This window comes from Furipterus horrens, unplaced genomic scaffold (genome assembly GCF_987537825.1).
Source record: "Furipterus horrens unplaced genomic scaffold, mFurHor1.1.pri manual_scaffold_10, whole genome shotgun sequence".
In the NCBI taxonomy this organism is placed as follows: Eukaryota; Metazoa; Chordata; class Mammalia; order Chiroptera; family Furipteridae; genus Furipterus; species Furipterus horrens.
In genome coordinates, this window is record NW_028327180.1 from 36,119,056 (window position 1) to 36,141,157 (window position 22,102).

Here is a 22,102-nt window from a genome sequence, read left to right on the forward strand (position 1 = left end):
GGCCGCTTCACAGCAAGTTGAGCCTTTGGGCAGCCTTCTCCCTGCTGGGGGAACTTCCCCATGCTCCTTTCTGCCAGCGTGTACAGCAAGTCAGGAGAGCGAGGGCTGACGTCCAAATGAGCCTCTTGTGGATGTGCAGACCCATCCCTCCTCGTTCAGTTGTGCTTCTCATACAGAGAGGCCGTGGGCCCTTCTGGGTCATGAGGGGTGAGGTCAGTGGGCAGAAGGAGAGCTGCTGGGTGCAGAAAGGAGAGCTGCCCTCTTATCAGGGGGTCAGTTGTCCCCTGGTCACCACAGAGAGGCCCACCCCAGGAATGAACAGCAAGGGAGACAGCTTTCTAGGCAGCCCAGTGACCACAGCCTTCGCCACCCCTCCCACACCTTCCATGGGCTGGGCGTCACTTCGGCAGAATGCTCCAGTGCCTGCACAGATGGAACTCCTGTTTGGAGCTCCTCTGGAATGCTCCTGACAGGGGGAAGCCGGGGTGAAGCAAGGAGTTTTCTGAAGATGTGGAAGAAATTGCTGAACTCCTGGAGACACAGTGCGCAGGGCCCGAGGAGGATGGCCGCGGTGGATTCCTTGGTCCTGTGCGAGACACGGTGGCTCACGGGACTCTGCTCCCAGTTAAGGGGGGGAATCTGCTCGTTGCCAAGTCCACCTTATCCCTGTAAAGGTTCGCCTGGGTCTCTTCAACTGCTGGGAGCCCCAGGAAATTACTGGCTGGGATGGGTGTAAAGATGCTGTAAATACTGACATTGGTCACCAATGCAGAGATAGCTTCAAGACCTTCCTCCCGAGGTAGCCACCTCCTTGGCTGGCTCAGTCACAGGAGAGGGAGGTCTTCTTCTGCCATTTCCTCCTGCCCAGCCAGGGAAACCCAGTTGGCCCCCTTGGCCAGCAGGAAAATGCATGTGTGTGTCTGTGAGGGGCTGTTTGTCATGGTCAAGTTACTACTGGGGTGCCCAAAGGTACAGGGGCAGGCCTGGGGGCCACCTCCTTCGGGATCAAAGGAGCATAACTGTCTGTATGTGTGGCTTTCTGGGGGCTCTCTCAGCCCTGAGCCCCCTTCCCGGCATTCTGCGTGGCAGTGTCTGGGACTGGGGACCCTGCTCAGTAGCGGATCTGGCTTCCTGGTGGGCCTGGGGGTCCGGGAAGGCCCGGGGGACCCTGTATCCCTGGTTCACCCTTAGGCCCCAGGGGCCCCTGCTGGCCTGGTGAACCTGCCTTCCCGGCAATCCCTGGTTTTCCCTGAGGCCCCTCCGGCCCTGGAGACCCTGGGGGCCCCTCTGGCCCTGGGGGCCCCACATCTCCTTTAGGACCTGGCTGTCCTCTCGGGCCTCCAGTTCCAAAACTGCCCTTCGAGCCTTTGAGGCCTGGGAAGCCTCTCAGGCCAACCGGGCCCCTTTCTCCCACAGGTCCAATTTCCCCAGGCTGCCCCTGAGGCCCCTGGGGTCCCGGGGGGCCCAAGCTGCCAGGGTCTCCTTTCGGTCCTCTGCCACCAACAGGCCCTTTCACGCCCACATCTCCCTTGAGTCCTCTTGGTCCTGGAGGGCCAGGGGCACCTAGGGTAAGAGAGAAGAGGGGAGAGGTCAGTCCACTAGAGGCAGGTCTCTGGAGGCTTCCCCACGAAGTAGGTGTAGTGCATGGGCATTGCGACACCAGCCGCAGGCCCGACAGGGGCACAGCCCTGGGCCGCCAGCTGTAGGCCTGGGACTTGACCTCTCTAAGTTGGCATCACCATCTGTGATGCAGGGATGAAACACTCATGGATTCTGAGATAATACGTGTCCAGCATGACACCTGGTGCACGGGGGCACTCACTGTCCTGACTCCAGGGCTGGTCCATAGTTCTGTATGTGCACTCAAGTTGGGGACTGACAACTGTCCTGATCCAGAGGCTGGCCTGGCCTTTTACACCTTCTCATAGTCTTTGTTTGCTGTACTCACCCCTGCCGCACCCCGCTCCCCAATCCCAATCCCAGGCTTTGATCATGACCTGCTAGGCATCTGGGGCCAGGAATGAAGTCAGGTATTATGGAGAAGGCCAAGAAAGTGAGGCATGAGAAGCAGATGCCTACCAGTGTGAGTGGGTATAGTGACAGCCCAGAAAAAGGGCAGTTCCTCCAGGAAGCACACCCTGACTAACCCGGTCTCTTCTTGGAGCTCTTGGGGCTACTACTTTCCAAATATTTTAGTTGGCATATAGAAAGAGAAGTCTCAGGACAGAGAAAGCAAACCCTTGGAGCTTATCTGGTAGGTCCTGCTAGACTATGGAACTCCAGAAAGATAGCGAGGGTCTTGGCTTATATCCTCTATCCTGGGCTGGGAGCCTGGCACACAGCAGGGAGAGCTCAGTGTATACTTGAAGAGGGTAATTCACCAAATAGCTGTGGACACCTGCTCCTGCCCAGATCTGGCCTAGGATCTGGGGGAGACACAAGATGACGACATGGCCCTTCTTAAAGAGCCCAGTCTAGTGCCCAAGCCAGGGTTCAGATGACCTTAATATCCTTCTGGCTGCATAGGCCTGCAAGTCACTACCTCTCAGAGCTGTGCTGACCCTGAGGACAGAAGGCAGAATTGGCCATCCCTCTGCCCAAAGCACATCACAGCACTACGGGCACAGTGGAGAGGGAGAACTACCCAGCCTCACAAGGACGGCAATGTGGAGAACAGCGTTAGCCCCCATGGGGCCAGGGCTCAGCGGAGGCCTGGCTTTCTTCAGCGGGCTCAGCATAGCAGTGGTGGGAGCTGTAGACCCCCGGGCTGGCCTGAGAGGTGAAGTCCAGGGCCCACAGTCAGCTCTCTCTGAGAACTCTGCTGTTACATCATCCCCCTGGCAGAGAATGCTAGAGTTTTTGAGCTGGGTAGGAGCCAGTCCAATTCCTTTATTTCACAGATGAGGTAACTAAAGCTCAGAGAGGTGAGGTGATATCCCCAGAGGTCCCCACGTGGAAGCCAGAACCCAGGTGGCCTCTCCAAGAAGGGGTCCCGTACGCTGGGAGCTGGGGGTCCTCCCAGCGGCGGCAGCCCAGTTCTGTGTCAGGGCTCCTTCCCTGGCTGCCACTGCTGCTGCCAGCCCGCCCTCCCCCACGCTCCCTACCCCTGCTGGTCCCCTCTTGTCTCCTTCCCAGAGTGTCTAAGTGGGACAAAGTGTCCGTGAATACCATTCTCTATTACCATATAAGCTGGAAACCAGAGCCCAGAGGGAGTCAGACCCACTAGGGCCAACAAAAACCTCCCAGCCATTCCATGCCCCGCCTGAAATGCCCACCACCCACACCCCGTGGGGAGGAGGCCCTGCGTGGGCTCGGCTCGGGTGACCTGCCAGCATTAGGCTGGCTGGGGGCAGGGGTGGGCACTGCCCTAGCCAGAGAGCAGCTCGAGGCAGGGCCTGCCCTCTGGGCCAGAGCGAGCCTAACCCCTACCCCAACAAGGCAGCCAGAACAACAGAGAACACCACAGGCACAGGGAGATGCCCAGCAGGGACTGTCTCCCCCAGCCTGGCAGGGTGGTCTGGGAACTGGCAAGGGCGCTGCCGTGTCTTCACCCCAACTCTGCTGTTGGCACCTGGGCCAGCTGAGGCAGAGAAAAGCAGAGCACTCAGAGGAGGCGCAGCGCAGGAGGCCGTGCAGACAGACGAGTCAGGAGGCCATGGAGGGACCGTTTGAGCTCAGGTCCTCATTTATAAAACTGAGGTTGCACCACCAATTCCTCGGGTCCCGGTGGCTCCGTGGCCACCCGTGCTCCTTTTCCTGCTTCTTTAGGCTCATGTTCTGCCAACTCTGGGAACCAGCTCCCAGGGCCCTCCCCCAGCTCCCTGGTTCTTCACTCTCTCTTCTTACAACCACTTCTGTGGCCTCCACTCTTGTCCTCTGGATGGGGGTCCACAATCCCCATCTCTAGCCTCGACTCAGGAAAAGCCTGAGAAGTTTCATCTCGACAAGCACGCCCTGCCCTGCCTTGCCTGCCCCAGGCCCAGCTGGAGCCCCCTCCGCTCTCCCCCGGCTCTCACCGCCGTTTTTGGTGCATGTCCTCTCCTCCCTGGCCCCTCGAGGGCACAGGAGCTGGATGCAGGGGTTTCTAAGGGTTTCTATGCCCCCTCTCTCACTCCTCCCCACCAGGCCCCTCGGCTCCTGTTTCTGGGAAAGATCTCGGTATCTCCTCCAGTTGGGGAAGGCTGGGCACCCACGCGCCCTTGGGCGAAGATTTGTGCGGAAGCCTGGGTCACAACTCTACCTCCTTTTCCCAGGAGCCGCAGCCCCCAGCATGAGTGGAAGGAGGACGATGAACAAGGGGTGACCTTCCTCTCCATACCTGCACCACAGCTGCCACTGCTGACCCCATCTCTGAGGACCCAGACAGGGGTCCCGGGAAGGAGCTTGAAGCACATCAAGTGGGGCGGCTTCACTTGGAGCTACTGACAGGTGCCCGGGCTGCAGACGGTGGCCTTCCTTGCTGCCTGTGTCACGGGCCGGTGGGTGGAGCCTGCTCTGTGTTGGGGCATGTACCGGACCACCCTGCACTCCTCAGCCCCTGGCTAACTCTCCAACATCTCAGTGACCTGCCTGCCCTCAGAGAAGGGCCGGGCGATGAGAGCAGTGACATTTGTGCGCTGCGTCTCTGCTATGGCCCCAGCACTGGGCACTGTGACCATTGCTCCACTTCACAGATGAGAAACTGTGGAGCAAAGGGTGACAACTTGCCCAAGATCACCAACCAGCAAGCAGCAGAGCCAGGGTTCAAACCCAGGCCTGAGAAGCTCTGAAACCTGTGGTCCAGCCCTCCCCCTCCCCCCTCGCCTGTACTCCTCATCACACTGTGGCTGGGGCTCCTGGCCCTTTCCCTAAGTGCCCCATCCTCCCACTCCCACCACTTCCTGTCCTGCTGCTGCCCAGAGGAGGGGGAGGGCTCCCACAGAGAGCAGAAGGGGTTACCAGAAGGACTGTCTTCCCCAGGTGAGCCCAGCCTCCTCCTGTCCCTCCCAGGCCAGCCATGAATCATGCAGTCAGAGAATGGAGAGGGGGCAGAACCTGGGTCTGGCCAGGAGGAAGTCAACAACCGTAGTACAGCGGTTAACACAGGCAGAGGCATGCAGACTCAAGCTGACCAAAGCGCTCTCTAGGACAGGGTGCCCCTGACATAGCCAGCAATAAGGTCTTGGAGTCAGCAGGGCTAAAGGGCAAAGAACAGGAGGACTAAGTGCTATCTGAGCAGCAGGGTGACATTTCAGGCAAAGGGGATAACGTGAGCAGCAGAGGTTGAGCTGTGGAGTTGGGAGCAGGGAACAGAGCAATCTGAAGTCCTGGGCAGGCCCGTAATTATGCAGGAAGCCAGAGGCTGTAATTAGGTCATCCTGGCCCATTAGGGCAGAGCCACAGCTGACTGCATGTCTGGGAAAAATAGGTGGTCTGCTCCTCATCTGCACTGGGTACGGGGAGGGAGTGGGGAGTGAGCAGAAGTACCAAGTCTTTCAGGGCACCATCACTGCCCACCCTGGGGTTGGCATGGCAGGAGGGGCCCAAAGTCCATCTCACAGCCCAAAGAAATAGCCAGCTTAAAAGGCAGAAGGACATGGAGGTGGAAGGGGTGCCTCTTGGGGAACCAGCCTGGTCCCACAAAAGGCATACTGACCTGGGACTCGGGGGACTTGGGTTTGAGTTCCCACTCTGGTATTAACACACTGGGTGGCTGGGTAAGGCTCTGTCCCTCTGTGTACTGAGAATATTGAACTGGGTCTAGAACTCTTGATCCCAGCTTTTGCCACCTGAGCAGCACTGAAAATAATGCAATGGACTTCCACGTCTCCCTATAATTGTCTAGTTTGTAATAGAGTAAACCTCCCACCAAATGCAACCAGAATCATTGGATAAAATAGCAAGACAGCTTTCTGAAGGCTTTGGAGAGAGTTCGAAGACCCAAAATCCCAGAGGGAAGGGAGACTCATTGGACTAAGCCTGGTATTTGTTGGTTAGCAATGGGTTTGGGCAGAGAGGCTGAGAAGCCAAACAGAAGACTGCAGCTGTCAGTCTGAGAAGCTGAGCGGGAGTCTCAGCAGCTTCCATGAGGCTGGAGCCCAGGGCTGCGGAAGGTCAGGGTCGAGATTCAGGAGAAAAGGATAGAAGGAAACAGTGTGTGCATTTGTTAAAAGAACCATAGGGCAGAGAAGCTGAACAGAGCGTTCAGCTTCATTTATTCAGTCTTGTGGGTTGGTGAGAGTTCAAGGCCGACAAAACAGTAGGGCCCTCAAGGACCATGGCCTAGAAGTAAGTCTGTATCAGAAATTGGCCAGATGTCACGGTGAGGTCTCCTGCAGAAGCTTACACGGTCCTCCTTTTGATCAATCACCTTTGCTGTTCACCGACAAACAGTCCTCCACTGCAGGCATTTGCCTCGCTGCCACCTCCCCAGGTAGCTCCTCTGCCCTAAATAACAAAATAATGCGACATTCTCTGCTTTCCCCCTTTTAACATGTAAACTCCTAAACGCTGTGGGAGTGGGAGAAGGATGGAGGGTGGTGTTTATGAAACCAGATCGCAAATTGCATTCCGCTACACCTCCCCTTCCTTGCCCATCCTCAGCTTCTGCCCCGTGTGCACGCTTCCAGGTACACATTCACCAAGCAAATGTCTCCTGAGTGCCTTCCAAGGGCCAGGCTCTCTGCTGGTGCTGGAGGAGTAAGACAAGGAGCCCACCATTGAGCAAATTAGAGCCAGAATCATCCCATGCATTAGGACACCCTTTATATTTTACAAAAACTTGTTCACGTTGATACAACTGTCCCATGGAATACAGGTAGGGCAGGTATTTTATTCGTGGATGAGGAAATGGAATTGAAAGTGGCCAAGAGCTTCGTCCAAGGTCATTCAGCTAATAAGCAAGGATAGCTGGTTTCCTGTCACCAATTCCCAATTCCCATAAACACTTTCTAGCACAGACACAGAAACCATCCTACAGCATAGGAACAGAGGAATATTCTGAGAGGCACACACACTGTGGGAATACCACAGGCTTTCTGCTGAGCAAATGGAGGTTCAGAATTAATCACAGAGCTAAATGAGGTCTCAGAGAACAGCTGGTCTTACCCCTTCATTTTAGATGAAAACAAACAAACAAACAAACAAGCAGAGGCTCAGAAAGGCTAAGTGATCCTCCTAAGGACCCAGAACAAGTTAGAAGCCAGGCTCCTTTCCCACGCAGTTAGTCCCAGCCTTGCCATTGGCACTTGGCACCTGCCACCTTGGCTGTGGCCATTGCTGTCTCTGCTCCCTTTATTCTAATCTAGAGAGCAGCTCATCTCCAGCCACAGGGAGACCTCATTGCCAGCTCCAACACCAGAGCCTGTCAGCACCTAGGTGTGCATTAATGAGTGACGAGTTCCTGCAGGAAGGCATGTACATTTTGTCCTTAAATTTTCCTCTCAGATATGAGACATTTTACATGTGGTGATTTAACAACCACGAGGAATGTTGGCCAATAAAAAAGTATAAGCAGATGTGCAGAGGTTGAACTAAGAATCAGATATAGCTCAAACGGATGTCCCCCCTTACTCTCCAGCTAAGACAAGGTCCTTTGATCAGAACTCCGCTGTAATAGAGCACCAACAAATATCATTCCCCATGGCTATGGTTAGGTTATACTTAGAATCAGGTTCTCAAGCAGCTCCCCTGCCAACACTTCTGGTCTCCCAGCTCCCCCTTCTCCTCCACACTCTGCCCCACACCCTACACCTCTCTAAAAGGACTAGGAAGAAATGTCTTTTTGGTATTTGCAAGCTCGTGCTCCAAGGGTCTCCTCTTCCGCCTGGCACTAGACGTGCACAGCTCAGAGCCATGGCAAGGGGTCAGGACTTTAAATTACAGTGTGACATTGAGCTCATTCCTTACGCTTTCCCAGCCTCAGGTCACTTTCCTGTAAAATAAAGATACCAATACCTTGTCCACTGTACAAAGTTGCTGTGACGATAAAATGAAACAGAGTGTGCACAAGCTTTGCCATGGGAAAGCTTTCTATTTTCTTTGTTCTGAGGTTTGAATGCAACAAAGGTACAAATTAGTAGAAGATGAAGCAAAAGAACTATCTACAAATGCTTTGGTTGGAACAATGTGTTCTGGAGGTCACATAGATCCATATTTTAGGGGAACACTGTGGGAAGATTTCAGTTACCAAGAGAATACTCAGTAACTGGTTTTGTTACAAAAATATGACAATAGACAAACAAAATCTACTCTCCCATGAGCCCCTAAAACCACCAATCTAGATTAAAGAAAAAACTATCCTTAGTGGCAGTACAAATGCTCAATGATACAAAATGAAGGCAACACAGGTTTGATACCAAATGGATAAAGAGAACCAGAGAACTAGAGAGGTTAGTTCTAAGTCTGAGCTTTGCAGAGGAAACAGAGCTTCCTGGGATACTGGGGGCCTCTCTTTCCTCCTGGAGCTCTCTGGATGATTGGGCCCAGATATTTGGCTCCCCAAATGTCAGCTATACATTCTGGAATGACCAGATTTCCATGGCTACTTATTCTATTGCCTAGAGCCAAGAGTGGCTATATTTTTAGGTTGAACATTCTTCCCACAAAGACACACACTTGCTGGGGGAAGGGCTGGGGAATCTGGTTGTAGCCATACCAATTCCTCATGAAAAGGAATCCTGATTAGGAGTGTTTGGGACCACTTTCCAGGAGAAAACCTGTTGGCAATATTATTGTGAAGGAATAGAATGAAAAAAATAATGGTGTTTGTTAAGGGTTGAATTGTGTTCCCTCAAAATTCATATGCTGAAGTACTAACCCCCAGTACCTTGGAATGTGACCTTTCTTAGAAATAGGGTCTTTGGAGGTAATCATGTTTAAATGCAGTCATTAGGGTGGCCCCAAATCCAGTATGACTGGTGTCTTCATACAGAGGGGAGATTTGGATCCAGAGACAGACACACACAAAAGGAAGGCAATATGCATCTGAAGTTGCATCCTGGAGAGTCAGGAAGGGCTCTACCAGTTTGGCTGGTTGGTTGGCTGAAACATGGGCCTAAACGAGACCCACAGAGAGTGAGTTAGAAATGCTGGGCCTGCCTTGGGTTAATGTAGAGGAAGGGATTCAAAGACTTTGGGGGACTGGAATGATGGAGTGGTTTCGTCATCTGAGAGCTAGTCACCACCCTGGGAAGACATACCTGTGAGGGGATAAATCTGTGAGGGGAACCCAGCATCCTAGGACAGCTCTGTGATCACTCTTCTCTGTAGGCCAGACCTCACCATGGGAGTTGCAGTCACTGAATTTTGAAATCTGGATGCAATTGGGGTAATTGGATCCCCGGGGTAGTAGGGACAAGTGATGGCACTCAATTGCCAAAGGCAAGCTGGGTGTGGTTACTGAATGGACAGAGAGTCAAAGCAGCAGTCAGAATAGTCCTACATGCCCAGAGCCATGATGTTAGCTCATTGATCATGGCGTTACTAGAACTAAAACGGAAAGGAACCTTACTAAAGTCTTACTCGTTCTGTGTAAGCAGAAAAGTTCTAGGTTAAGTGAATAAAATCTAGTCTGAATCATAAAAACAGAGTTGTGGCCCCTCAGTCAGCTCTCAGACTTGGGCCAGTTTACAGACCCAGTGCCCCCTGAATGAGAGGGAAGCTGGGCCCACCTGATGAAGGAAGGAGCCCAGGACACTACCAAATACTTATACTGTGTCTCTTCCTCCTGGCCTTCCCCAAAGGGACCTAGGGCCTTTCCCCGGGGTAACTGCATTGGGGAAAAGGAAGTTATCAGACCTTTTGGGGACTGCTGGACACTGGCTCTGACCTGACACTGACTCCAGGAGACCCACTGTCTCCATGGCCCACCAGTCAGGTAGGGGTCTATGGAGGTCAGGTGACTCACAGAGTGTTAGCTCAAGTCCATCTCACAGTGGGCCCGGGGAGTCCCCAACTTCATCCTGTGGTTAGTCCCTCTGTGCTGGAACGTATAACTGGAATAGACATGCTGAGCAGCTGGCAGAGTCCCCACACTGTCCCCTGGCCTGTGGCATGAGGGATATTATATGGGAAAGGCCAAAAGGGAGGCAGTAGAACTGCCCCTACCTAGGAAACTAGTGACCTGAAGTAATACACGGTCCTAGAAGGACTGCAGAGATCAGTGCCACCATCAGGTCTTAAGGGGTACAGGGGAAGCGATCCCACCACATCCCATCCCTCTCTCCTCTCTGGCCTGGGCAGAAGAGCTACAGGTCTTTGAGAAAGACAGAGGATTACTATAACCTAACCAGGTGGTGACTCCAGTTGCAGCTGCTGTGCCAGAGGTGGTTTCATTGCTTGAGCAAATTAACACATTCCCTGGCACTCAATGACATTTAACAAACGCCTTTTTGCTCCATCTCACCCCTGTCCCTAAGGCCCACCAGAAGCAGCATGCTCTCTGCTGGTAAGGCCAGCATTGCACCTTCACCGTCCAACCTCTGAGGACTATCAACTCTCCAGGCCTCTGTCAAGACCAAGGTCACAGGGATCTTGTTCTCCTTTCTCTTCCACGAGATACCACCCTGGTCCATTACACTGATGACATTATGCGGGATGCACTTAGAGAGCAAGGAAATAGTAGCTTACTCAGTTACAGCTCTATTTGTAAGATATTTATGTGTCAGAGGCAGGGAAACAAATCTGACAAATTTCAGGGTCCTGCCACATTGGGGAGATTTCCAGGAGCCCATGGATGGGGCATATCAGATATCCCTTCAAAGCTGAGGAATCAATGGTTGCATCTGGCCCTTCCTACAATCAGAAAAGAGGGCACCACCCCTAGTGGACCTCTGGGCTTGAGAGGCAACATATTCCTCATTTGGGTGTGAAGCTCCAGCCCATTTACTGAGCAAAACAAAAAGCTGCTGGTTCTGAGTGGGGCCAAGAACAAGAGAAGGCTCTGCCACAGGTCCAGGCTGCCACAAAAACTGCTCTGCCACTTGGATCACCCAACCCAGCAGGTCCAGCGGTGCCTGAGTGGCCATGGCAGAGAGGGGTGCTGTTTGGAGCCTTTGGAGGGTCCCTACAAGTAAACTGCAATGCAGGCCCTTAAAAATCGGGGGCAAAGCGTTCCCTGGCTGGGAACTGACCTCTACCAATAACCGTTTTCCTTTTGAGAAACAGTTCTTGTCCTGATAGTGGGCCTGGCTAGAGACTGAATACTTAGCCATGGGCCACCAAGTTACCACGTGACCTGAGCTGCGCATCGTGAACCAGGTGTTATCTGACCCACTCAGCCCTGAAGTTGGGTGTGTAGAGCCGCGCTCCACCATCAAACAGACAATATATGTGGGTGATTGGGTATGAGCAGGCCCTGAAGGTACAACAACTAAGTTCTATGAAGAAGTGGCCCAAATGCCCATGGTCCCCACTCCTGTGACCCTGCCTTCTCTCTGTGGCATCATGGGGGGTGCCCTATGATCAGTAGACAGAGGAAGAGAAGACTCGGTCCAGGTTCTGCACCACATGCAAGCATCACCTGCAAGTGGACAGCTGCAGCCCCGCAGCCCCTCTCTGGGCCATCCCTGAAGGACAGTGGTGAAGGGACATCCTCCCAGGGGGCAGAACATTTGCTAGTGCACCTGGCTATTCCATTTGCTTGGGAGAAGAAATGGTCAGACAGGTCCCTGAGTCACATCATTTCATTATAATGTTGATGAGAAAGAAAAGGTCAGTTCCCAGCCAGGGCCGCTGTCTATGTGCAGTTGGCACGTTCTGCCCATGTTTGCATGGATTTTCTCTGGGGACTCCGGTTTCCTCCCACACCCCAAAGACATGCACATTAGGTGACTGGCATTCCTACACAGTCCCAGTCTGAGTGGATGTGTGAGTGACCCCATTGTGGAAGCATGTCCTGTGCAGGGTAGGGTCCTATCTTGCACCCAGAGTCAGGGAGAGGTTCTGGCCACCTGCGATTCTGAGCTGGAATAAGCAGGTTGGGAATCATTTTCTTATTTGATTTTATTCATCTTTCTCAAATGTATGTAGAGTTCACATTTATTTCAATGTTTAATATTTGAAGTGTTTTACGTCTTTATTTAGAAATTTGGTAATGTTTTTGTGAGCAGAAATATGCTGTGGGAACTTAACTCTTGTTTATATCAATTAACTTAGGGTAAAATGGTTTTGTTATATGTCATTTCCCTTAAAACTGCAGTTTCCAGGAGCTTTTTGACGACAGTAAGCGAGGACTTACTATATATCAACTCATAGTCTGTGGCCAACGATTTGGCTGGATGGTCAGAGACTTGGAAGGAACACAATTGGAAAACTGGTTGAAAGGAAATTTGGGGAAGGTTTGTGTTCTATGTGAATGCTCACCAAAGGGTGACCTCAGCAGAGGAGGATTTTAATAATCAGGTGGGTCGGACAGCCTGATCTGTGGATTCCAGTCAGCCTCTTTCCCCAGCCCCATCATCACCCAATGGGCTCATTAACAAAGTGGCCATGGTAACAGGGATGGAGGTTATTCATGGTTTTAGCAACATGGACGTCCAGTCACCAAGGCTGACGTGGTGAGAGCCACTGCTGAGAGCCCAACCTGTCAACAGAAAGGACTGACAGGGAATCTCTGATATGGCACCATTCCCCAAGGGGAGCAGCTAGTTTCCTGGTGGCAGGTTGATTATGTTGGGCCACTTCCATCCCAGATGGGGCAGTGTTTTGTTCTTACTGGAAGAAACACTTACTCAGGATATGGATATGCCTTTCCTGCATGCAATGCTTCTGCCAAATATACCATCCACGTACTTACAGAATGCATTACCCACCACACTGGTACGGCACACAGCATTGCTTCTGATCAAGAAGCTCACTTCACAGCAACTATAGTGTGACAATGGGCCCATGATCATGGAATTCTCTGGTGCTACCATGTTTCTGACCATCCTGAAGGAGCTGGCTTGGTGGAAGGGTAGAATGGCCTTTTGAAGACTCAGCTGCATTGCCAGCTAGGGGGCAAACACTTTCAGGGCTATATACACTCTGAGTCAGTGTCCAGTATGTGGTGCTGTTTGACAGCCAGGGGTCAGGGGTGGAAATGGGAGTGGTACCACTTACTGTTATCCTTAGTGACCCACTAGCAAAATTCTTGCTTCTTGTTCTTACAACCTTATGCTCTGCTGGCTTAGAGATCTTGGTTCCAAAAGGAGGAATATTTCTGCCAGGAGATACAACAATGATTCCATTGAATGGGAAGTTGAGACTGCTGGCCAGACACTTTGGGCTCCTCATGCCTCGGAACTAACAGGTAAAGAAGTTACTGTGCTGACTGAGGTGATTGATCCTGACTACCAAGGAGAAATTGGACTGCTACTCCACAATGGAGGTGTATGTCTGGAACACATGAGATCGCTTAGGACGTCTCTTAGTAGCACCATGCCCTGTGATTAAGGTCAATGGAAAACTACAACAACCCAATCCAAGCAGAACTACTAATGGGCCTTCAAGAATGAGGGTTTGATTCATGCTAGAATCACAACCAGCCGAATTGCTTGCTGAGGGCAAAGGGAATATGGAATGGGTAGTGGAAGAAGGTAGTTAGTTATAAATACCAGCTATAACATGCGACCAGTTACAGAAATGAAGACTGTAATTGTCAAAAGTATGTCCTCATTATTGTGTTATTAATATGTATAAATATATGTAATACATATAATACCTTCGTTTCTTCCTTCTCTTATTCTCTTATCATGTAACAAACTATAAGATGTATTGACTTTATATCACAGTATTTAAATAGTGTTAACTTTATGTCATAGTATTTAAGTTATGAAATATTAAGGAGAAGATTTGGGTGAACTGAGTGGAAAGGGGCAAAAGGCAAAAAAGAAATTGGGACAACTGCAATAGAATAAACAATTAGCAAAAAAAGGAGAAGAGTAAACATCACTGAATTACTCTACCTCCTCTTCTGGGGAAGGGGTTAGTGTGTTTTTGGTTGTACACAGGATAGTTGCATCATGTACATTAGGTAAAATTACAGCCTTGTTATTGTCTTCATTTGGGGATTAAGTATGATTTAAGGAGATGTGTATGAGTGCCAAGTTGAAAAGGGGTGGACTTGTGATTGCTAATTTTATATGTCAACTTGACTGGTCCACAGGATGGCCAGATATTTGGTCAAACATTATTCTGGGTGAGTCTGTAGGGGTATTTATGGGTGAGATTAGCATTTAAATCAATACTGAGTAAAGCAGATTGCTCTTCCCAATGTGGGTGGGCCTCATCCAATCAGTTGAAGGTCTGAATAGAACAAAAGGCTGACCCTTCCCTGAGTAAGAGAATTCTCCTGCCTGACCTGACAGTCTTCACACTGACACAGCATCCCTTCCTGGCTCTACAGCAGCTTCCAGTCTTTGGATAGGAACTGAGACATCAGCTGTGCAGATTTTGGACTTACCAGCTTCCATAATCATATGCGTCAATTCCTTACCCTCTCTCCCACTGGTTATGTTTCTCTGGAGAACGCTGACTAATGCAGGGGTAGGATAGGAGAAAATAGAATCAGAAAGATAGGCATCTGAGGGGCAGATGGTTGAGAGCTCCGGCGAGAGGGTGGGAGGGGAGAAAACAAGAGGAGACAGAGTTTCCAAAAGATAAGGTCTACCTATTTCTCTCTGTGGAGCAATTAAACAAATTCATATGTGAAAATCCAGATATATGACAGGCAAGGTTAGGAGCCACAACACCTTTTATAAAAGAGGTTTGCAAGCACATTAAAAACTGCCAGTTGCCTCAGGCATCTGCTACAGGATTGTATTAGCCCACTAGGATTTTTGACTGAAATCAGATACTCCTCGGTCTGGCAAGATGACCACGGTCCTCTGGGAGCTCTGTAGCAGCCTAGCCCAGAGCTTGCTCTCACCTCGTACAACAGTGACGTTGCGAAGGATTTCTCCATGGTGTGTATCCACGGCCTTCATCTCCTCCATGATCATGGACAGGTTGCGGACGTTGAAGTCCAGGCGGGCGCTGAGCAGGCTGAAGCGCTCCCGGAGCAGGTCTGTGGTGCCCAGCATGAGGGAGACGGACTTGTTCAGGTAGTAGAGCTCCTCGGCGTGGGTGTGGAAGCCCAGCGTGCAGGACAGCCGCACGTCATCCAGGTATTTGAGCATGCTGTGCACATGGCTGTCGGTGGCATTGATGTTGGTGAAGATGGTGCTGATCTCGATCTCATGAGAGGCCATGCGTCCTTCCAGGGTCTCGAACCTCTCCACCGTGCGGTTCTGGGCATAGCGAGTGTGGTACTGCAGGTCATGCATGTTCTCTTCGTGGTCGTCCAGGAAAGATGAGATGTTATCCAACTGCAGCTGCAAGCCCATGACCTGCATCATCAGGTCATGCATGCTCTCAGAGTTCTGGGTGATGCGCTGCGATGAGGTCCCCAGGGTGGCCTGGATGTTCTTGACCACTTCCCCGGTCTTGGTCGAAGTGGTGCGCAGGCTGCCGAAGAGCTGGGTATAGTTCTGCCAGTCAGTGACAATCTTCTGAAGGGTCAGGGTTTCTTCGTCTGTCTTCCGGCGAATCCCATGGATCCATTCTGATGTCTGCCCCACGGTGAAGTTCATCTGGTGCACTGCAGCCTTGACGTCATAGCACTCCTGGGTGAGGTCCTTCAGTGAGAGGTCCAGGCCAGCTGTGGTGGCCTGCCAGCCTCTCACCTGAGTCAGGAAGAGCCCCAGAGTCTGATTGACCTGGTGGATGGAGAAGGAACAGTTGCCCATCTCCTGGGAGATCTGACTACTGGTGGTGGAGAGCAGTTCATGGGTCTGAGAGGTCTGGTCCAGCTGGACCTCCTGAGCCAGAAGCATCTTCTGAATTCCCTCCAGCTCCTCCTGCAGTTTTCTGATCTCTTGTCCCAGGTGCCCAGCCTCGTGGCAGAAAGAGCAGTTGTTCGGGGCTTTCAGATCTTCACGAGAAAGAAAGAACATTTTAGTTGCTGAAAGATCACAGGACAAAGGTGGCTTCTTTAAATGAACTATTTCAGAGCATAATGAACTGGCAAGTGGCTTTCTGATTCCTCTTCATTTCCTAAGCCCTGCTATGAAATTTTTTTGGAAGAGCCTTACCATCCCTATAAAATTTTTTTTTTCAAATGACCTGTGATGTCAGATTTAGGATATTTTCTCCATCTCGCCACCAAATTCTCAGGAATATATTCTCCTAACTTTTCTGAGTTTGCCAAGAACTTCCCATTTACAGTTTACTTTAAAATTTCTCCAAATATTTCTCTCACAATAAACTTGTAGAGAAAATCGTGCAGGAATTTTTCCGCTGTGACTGATAAGAATGAGGCACGGAGAAGTGGCTTGACAACTATTACTCATCGAGGTAGTGGTGGAACAGGGCTTCCTCTCTCCATGACAGCAGGCCACCTCTAGCCCCTTCTGTTATGGCTCCTTGCTGCTCACTGTCGGCAGGAGAATGTCCCTCGTTAAGGCAGGAGAGAAACAGTAACACAAACCGTGTATACTTTAAGCAGTGATGAGAAAAGAGCTGGTTTATCAAGAGGCTTTGGAAGGTCTTAAAAATAATTTGATACATGAGGATATTGGGAGATAGTACTGCCTTGGGCTTCCTTCCCTACCTGTAGGCTCTGGCCCGATCTGTGGTGCACATAGAACCTCTAGCCCCTAGTAGCAGCCCTCCTCCTGGGTGGTTCTCCAGCTGGACCAGGAGCAGGGAGCCATGGCTGCCCTTCCTTATGCCTAGGTTGGTGAAGGCTGCCCTGCTCCAGGTACCATGCCATTGAAGGCACATGGCACAGGGGGGACCCTCACCCTTCCTTGGTTACCATTAGTCTCCCATCATAGACATCAGCACATCTGGACACTGGACACTTACCAAGTCCCTGGAGATTTTCCTGCACAGACATGAGCTTCTTGTCATAAATGGCCTGGGCCAGGGAGATGTCTTCTGAGAGAGAGTCTACTTTCCTGAAAACTGTAGGGCAAATACTGATGAGAAACTGGGTCAGGGGGCTCAGGGAAAGGCATTTTTATCAGCACTCCTGCAACCAAAACCATCCACCCTTCTTCCATGGGGCTTCCCAATGGTGGCGAGGGAAAATTCTTCTTGTGACCTGAGTTTATCTTATATCTCTTAAAAATACGTATCTAGGTGACTATATCTGCCTGTAGACATATATAGACATACATATCTGTTTATATATCTCCCTTACATGTATGTATTTATGTATACATATATCTGTCAGATATATGATGTATTGTATGTATGTATATATTATGTTTTCTCACACACCCCCAACTGGGGACCTGGCCCACAACCCATGCATGTGCCCCGACTGGGAACCAAGCCAGTGACCTTTTGGTTGTCAGGCCAGTCCTCAATCCACTGAGCCACACCAACCAGGGCTAAAATCATTACTTTGTGTATATATATGTGTGTGTGTGTGTGTGTGTGTGTATTCTCTCCTCCCCAGATTTCAGAACTAGGGCCTGACCACAGAATAGAATAGGGAAAATTAGAAAAAAATATAAAAAGAAAATAAATATTCTTAATCCTATAACTGCCACCAACATCTTTGTGTAACTCTTATAATCTTATTGATCTCCACAATTCTATCGCTACATAAATATATACATGTTTTAGGAAACAACAACACAGAAAATTGGGATGTTCTGAGTATCTCATTTACTACCTTCTGCATTACTGGTATCATCATGTCATGGGCATTTTCTCACTGAGGTTTAATTTTTTTTTAAATCACTACTTTAAAAAAAGGATTTTATTTATTTATTTTTAGAGAGAGGAGAAGGGAGGAAGAGAGGGAGAGAAATATCAATGTGCCAGAGAAACAATTGGTTGCCTCTCGCACTCCTGCAACTGGGGGACCTGGTTCACAACCCAGGCATGTGCCCTGGCTGGGAACCGAATCAGTGACCTTTTGGTCAGCAGGCCGGTCCTCAATCCACTGAGCCACACCATCCAAGGCTAAAATCATTACTTTAATGTCTGTTATCACACTTTATATAATTGATTCAACAATTATATAAAAATCCCTTAATGTTGGGGACATTTAAGGCATCTCCCCCTGAGTCTACAAACAAAACTTGATATGTAAATCTGAGTAATTCTTGATCCTAGAAATAATCCTTGGATATGATGGTTGTGTGTATATAGTTTATCTCTTAGGATAAATTGCTACAATTGGAATGAATGAGTCAAAGGGTGTTAACATTTTTAGAGTCCTTGATACATGTCACCAAATCGCCCCTGGAAAAGTTATGCCAGTTCACACCGCATGGGCAGCCTCACACCCTCCTACAGGCTCAGTGCTGGCCAGTGGTTAGAGCTCATCTGAGCAGCATCAGATCCCTGGCTTCCTTCATCAGGTGCCTCACAGTGAGAGGAGAGCACAGATGGACGGAGGGCAGGCAAGATATTTGCCACAGATCCTATGAAGGTCCATTGTTAGGGGATGGAATCAGCCCAACCAAGAGAGTTGGGTAATTCAACTTCTAGTCCAGATTTGCCTCAGATGTGTTGGGTGACTTCAGGCAAGTCAACTAATCTTTCTGGAGCTCAATTAGATCATCTGTAAAAAGAAAGTCAGAAGCTGCTCGTAAATGAATTCTAAGGTTCTTACCAACTCCAAAATGCTATTATTCCAAACTTTTTTGAATCTCTGGGCTTTAATTACCATTCTATAGGTCAGAGCTGTCAAGATTTAATTAGTAACTAGGAGTTCTGAGTATGAATGTGTGAGATGCACTCAGGGATGGAAGGACATCCTGTCCTGGGAGGGTTCCCTCCATGCTCCCGGGCTGTGGGGAGAGGCTTGGCCATCTGCAGCCCTGAACTTGAATCGTTGGGTTGGAAAATAATCTTACCTATTCTTATTCATCTTTCTTAAGTGTATGGATAGCGTACATTTATTTCAATGTTTAACATTATAAATGTTTTGGATCTTTACTTAGAAGTTTGGTGACATTTTTGTGACCAAGAATATAATATAGGAACTTAATTCTTGTTTACATCAATCAGTCTATGATGAAACTGGTTTCAGTATATGTTATTTCGCTTAAAGCCGCAGTTTCTAAGAACCTACTGGTGACTTTAAGTGAGGACTCACTATATCTAACCAGCGCTGGAACCACGCACTCCCTCTAAGGGTCCGATGAGTGCAGGGTCGGCCCCGAGAGTGAGCACCCTCCGCGCCTCCTTGTCTCAACCTAGTCCCAGTCTTGTCTCTGACATCTAGTCCATTAGGGCAAACAAACTTCCTGCTTCCCTTAGTGAAGAAGTCTGGGTTTTTAAAATCAGAAGCTATGAATGTCATTGGATTGCAGTGAGAAGCCATCGAATTTGTTTTCATCATTTTACCATAAGCTGTTAGTGTTCAGAAGGCAGAGGTTCCCTGAATCTAGCTGTATGCCCTCACCTGGGTCAGCTGTCACTCACGGGAACTATAGTGTGTAAGGGAACCACCAGACTTCAAATCCCCAGGCTTCCCCTGCAGGATGATTTGGTAAGCCTGAACGAGACCCAGGAATCTGCACTTCAACAGGTACTGATGTGATCATGACAGGTAGGCATCCAACCTCACTTTGAGAGACAGTCACAAAGACCATGGAAGGGACTTAGAAATCGCCTGGTCCAGTGACCTCAACTCTGGTTGTATGACAGAATCATCTGGAAAGCTTAAAGATATGAATTAATTCCATTATCTGGGGTGGGGCCCAAGCATCAATATTTTTTAAAGCTTCCAGGTGATTCTAACATGGAGCTAAAATTGAGAATCAGCTTCTCATTTTATCGATGGAAAACAGAGGTCTTAAAAGTGGAAGGGCCTTGCTCAAGGCCACACAGTCAATTATTGACCAGAAATCAGGAGCCAGTCTTTGCAGTTTGAATCAGGGAATGAGATCCCTGGCTCTGGGCCCTGCCGCAGAGACCTGTGTTTGTCTGTGTCGGGGACTTTGGGCGCCGGAGCCCTATCAAAAATCCCCTGCAGTGTGGGAGGGCGTCCAGGGGTTGGGGGAGCCCTGGACTAGCCAGATGCTGCTGGAAGTCTGTACTCACCCAGAGAGGCCAGCACGACCACAGCCACCAAGAGCAGGGCCAGGAAGAGGTACAGAATCCGCACGGATGTGTGCAAAGACAGGTTCTTCTGGCAGCGGCTGCAGCGGGGCCCCAGCTGGCCTGCGGGGGGAACAAAAGGAGGACAGTGTCTTGGGCCAGTGGCTGAGGCTGCAGCTGAAAGGTCAGTTCCATGCTCCACGCTCACGTTATAGATCCTCATTCTTTACCCATCTCACCGCCTTTTCTCTAGGTCTTAGAGCTCTCGGGAACAGAAGAAACCAGATTCAGGGTCTTCAAAGAACACTCATCACTGTCATCATTCTGTAGCATCATCATTCAGCCAGGACTGTGAGCAAACACGTCTTCCCGATACATTGGCCTTACTGACGACCCACGACATGGGGCAGCCAGTACACATCTCACCACTGCGTGACAAGCTCATCCCGGTTTGCCTAGGACTTCCCTGATTTCAGCACTGAAAGTCTCATGTCATGGGAAATCCTCAGCATGAAGCAAACTAGGGTAGTCTGCCAAGTCTGAAAGTCACACACCCTGGGCAACCCCTTCAGTCCCAGGCAAACCAGAGTTGATCACCAGTCCCCAAACTTTGCAGGTCACCAACAATTCTTATAGAAACCAATTGCTGGTCCCTGATACAGAGGAAGGAGACAACCAGGAATCTCTGGCTCCTCTGGCAGATGGCCAATGCCCCGTGGGAAGGCGGGAATTTCGCAGCCGTGGAATCTCTAGGGTTTGTTCCATTTCAGCTGCACATTAGGTGTACCAGGGATGTTTAAAAACCCTGATGCTCCATGCACACTCCAGACCAAAAGACATCAGCATTTCTGAGGGTTAGTCTCAGGCATCCTTGGGTGATTACAATGTACACACAGCCAAGGCTGAGAACAGCTGTCCCAATCTGTACTGCAACCCACTGAGAAGTTCTACTCCAAGTAACATTTCAGATGAACCAACTGCCACGCTGGATCCTGTGGGCCTGAGAAGGACAGGCTACTTGGCTGGCATGGGATATGACAAAGGGGACGGTTCTGGGCCAGCCGAAAGACAGGCCTCGGGGGAGAGATGGCAGAGGTCCCTGACAGGTCTCGCAAGGAACCCTGGAGACAGATGGCACTTGTGTCAAACTCTGCTGTCACCCATACTGCATAACCCAGGTCCATGCCACTCTGCCTTTTTAACCCTCCAGGCAGCAGAGGGCAGGACAGCCAGGATTTTGAAGCCATGTAGAGAGGCAAGTGCCCAGCCTGAGGATGGGAGCAAAGTGGGGCTCTGAGCACAGAGAAGAGATCAGAGGGCAGCCCCCAAAGCCCTTACCCTCCTGGGTGCACGGGAAGGACGGCATGTCCTCATCACCAGCCAGCTCCTCTTCTGAAGCACACAACGCATCTCCGTCGCCACCAGCCGACCTCACTGTGATAGAACCAGGTGCCGTCAGATGCCAGGCAGGGCCCCTGAGCCACATCCACCCCTCTCCAGCTGCCCCATTCATTCATAGTCCCCACACCCTGTGCCCAGCCCCTCCCACCCCTGGGTCCAAATCAGTCCACTTGAGCTCCAGGTGACCTGACGGTAAGCAGAGAAAACAGGAACAATGGTAAGAATCAATATGGCTGAGGAATTGGGATGTCCCAACACATCTAGGTAAAAAGATCCCGTGATCTCCCACAAGCTGGAAAAGACACATAGGCTCCTTCAGCTGCCTACTCTACATGCACCTTGTTCAACCCACTTCTGGTGAAGTAAAAAGAAACAAGAGTCAGTTGCTTGATCTGGCTCAGTGTTCTTTCATTCCCTGACACATGGTGACTGAAGCAGGTGCATTTCCCCCCTAGCCTCTTGGCCCTGACCCCCTTTTATCAAGAAGCAGACTAGCTGGGCTGAGACTCAAAATCTTCTGTCATAGGTATAGGTGCTGACCCGTCAGTGGGAAGACCGACCACTCAGAAAAGACTGGGGCCAACCCCCACCCCCAAATCCAGAATGGCTGTCTTAGGGTGATGCAGTGTGGCAGAGC

At 50.3% G+C, this 22,102-nt stretch overlaps 1 protein-coding gene across 1 annotated transcript in view; it reads right to left on the reverse strand.

Annotated features, from left to right (window-relative positions):
- Positions 1–632: 632 nt before the first annotated feature.
- Positions 633–22,102, reverse strand: part of SCARA3 (scavenger receptor class A member 3) — a 36,920-nt gene continuing 15,450 nt past the window's right edge. Inside the window, exons 2-6 of the mRNA XM_090289047.1 lie at positions 21,403–21,498; positions 20,068–20,187; positions 16,867–16,965; positions 14,888–15,931; positions 633–1,563 (exon numbers count right to left, since the gene is read on the reverse strand). Of these exons, the coding sequence (XP_090145173.1) occupies positions 1,112–1,563; positions 14,888–15,931; positions 16,867–16,965; positions 20,068–20,187; positions 21,403–21,498 (1,811 nt within the window). The 3' untranslated portion in view covers positions 633–1,111. The remainder of the gene's footprint in view (positions 1,564–14,887; positions 15,932–16,866; positions 16,966–20,067; positions 20,188–21,402; positions 21,499–22,102) is intronic.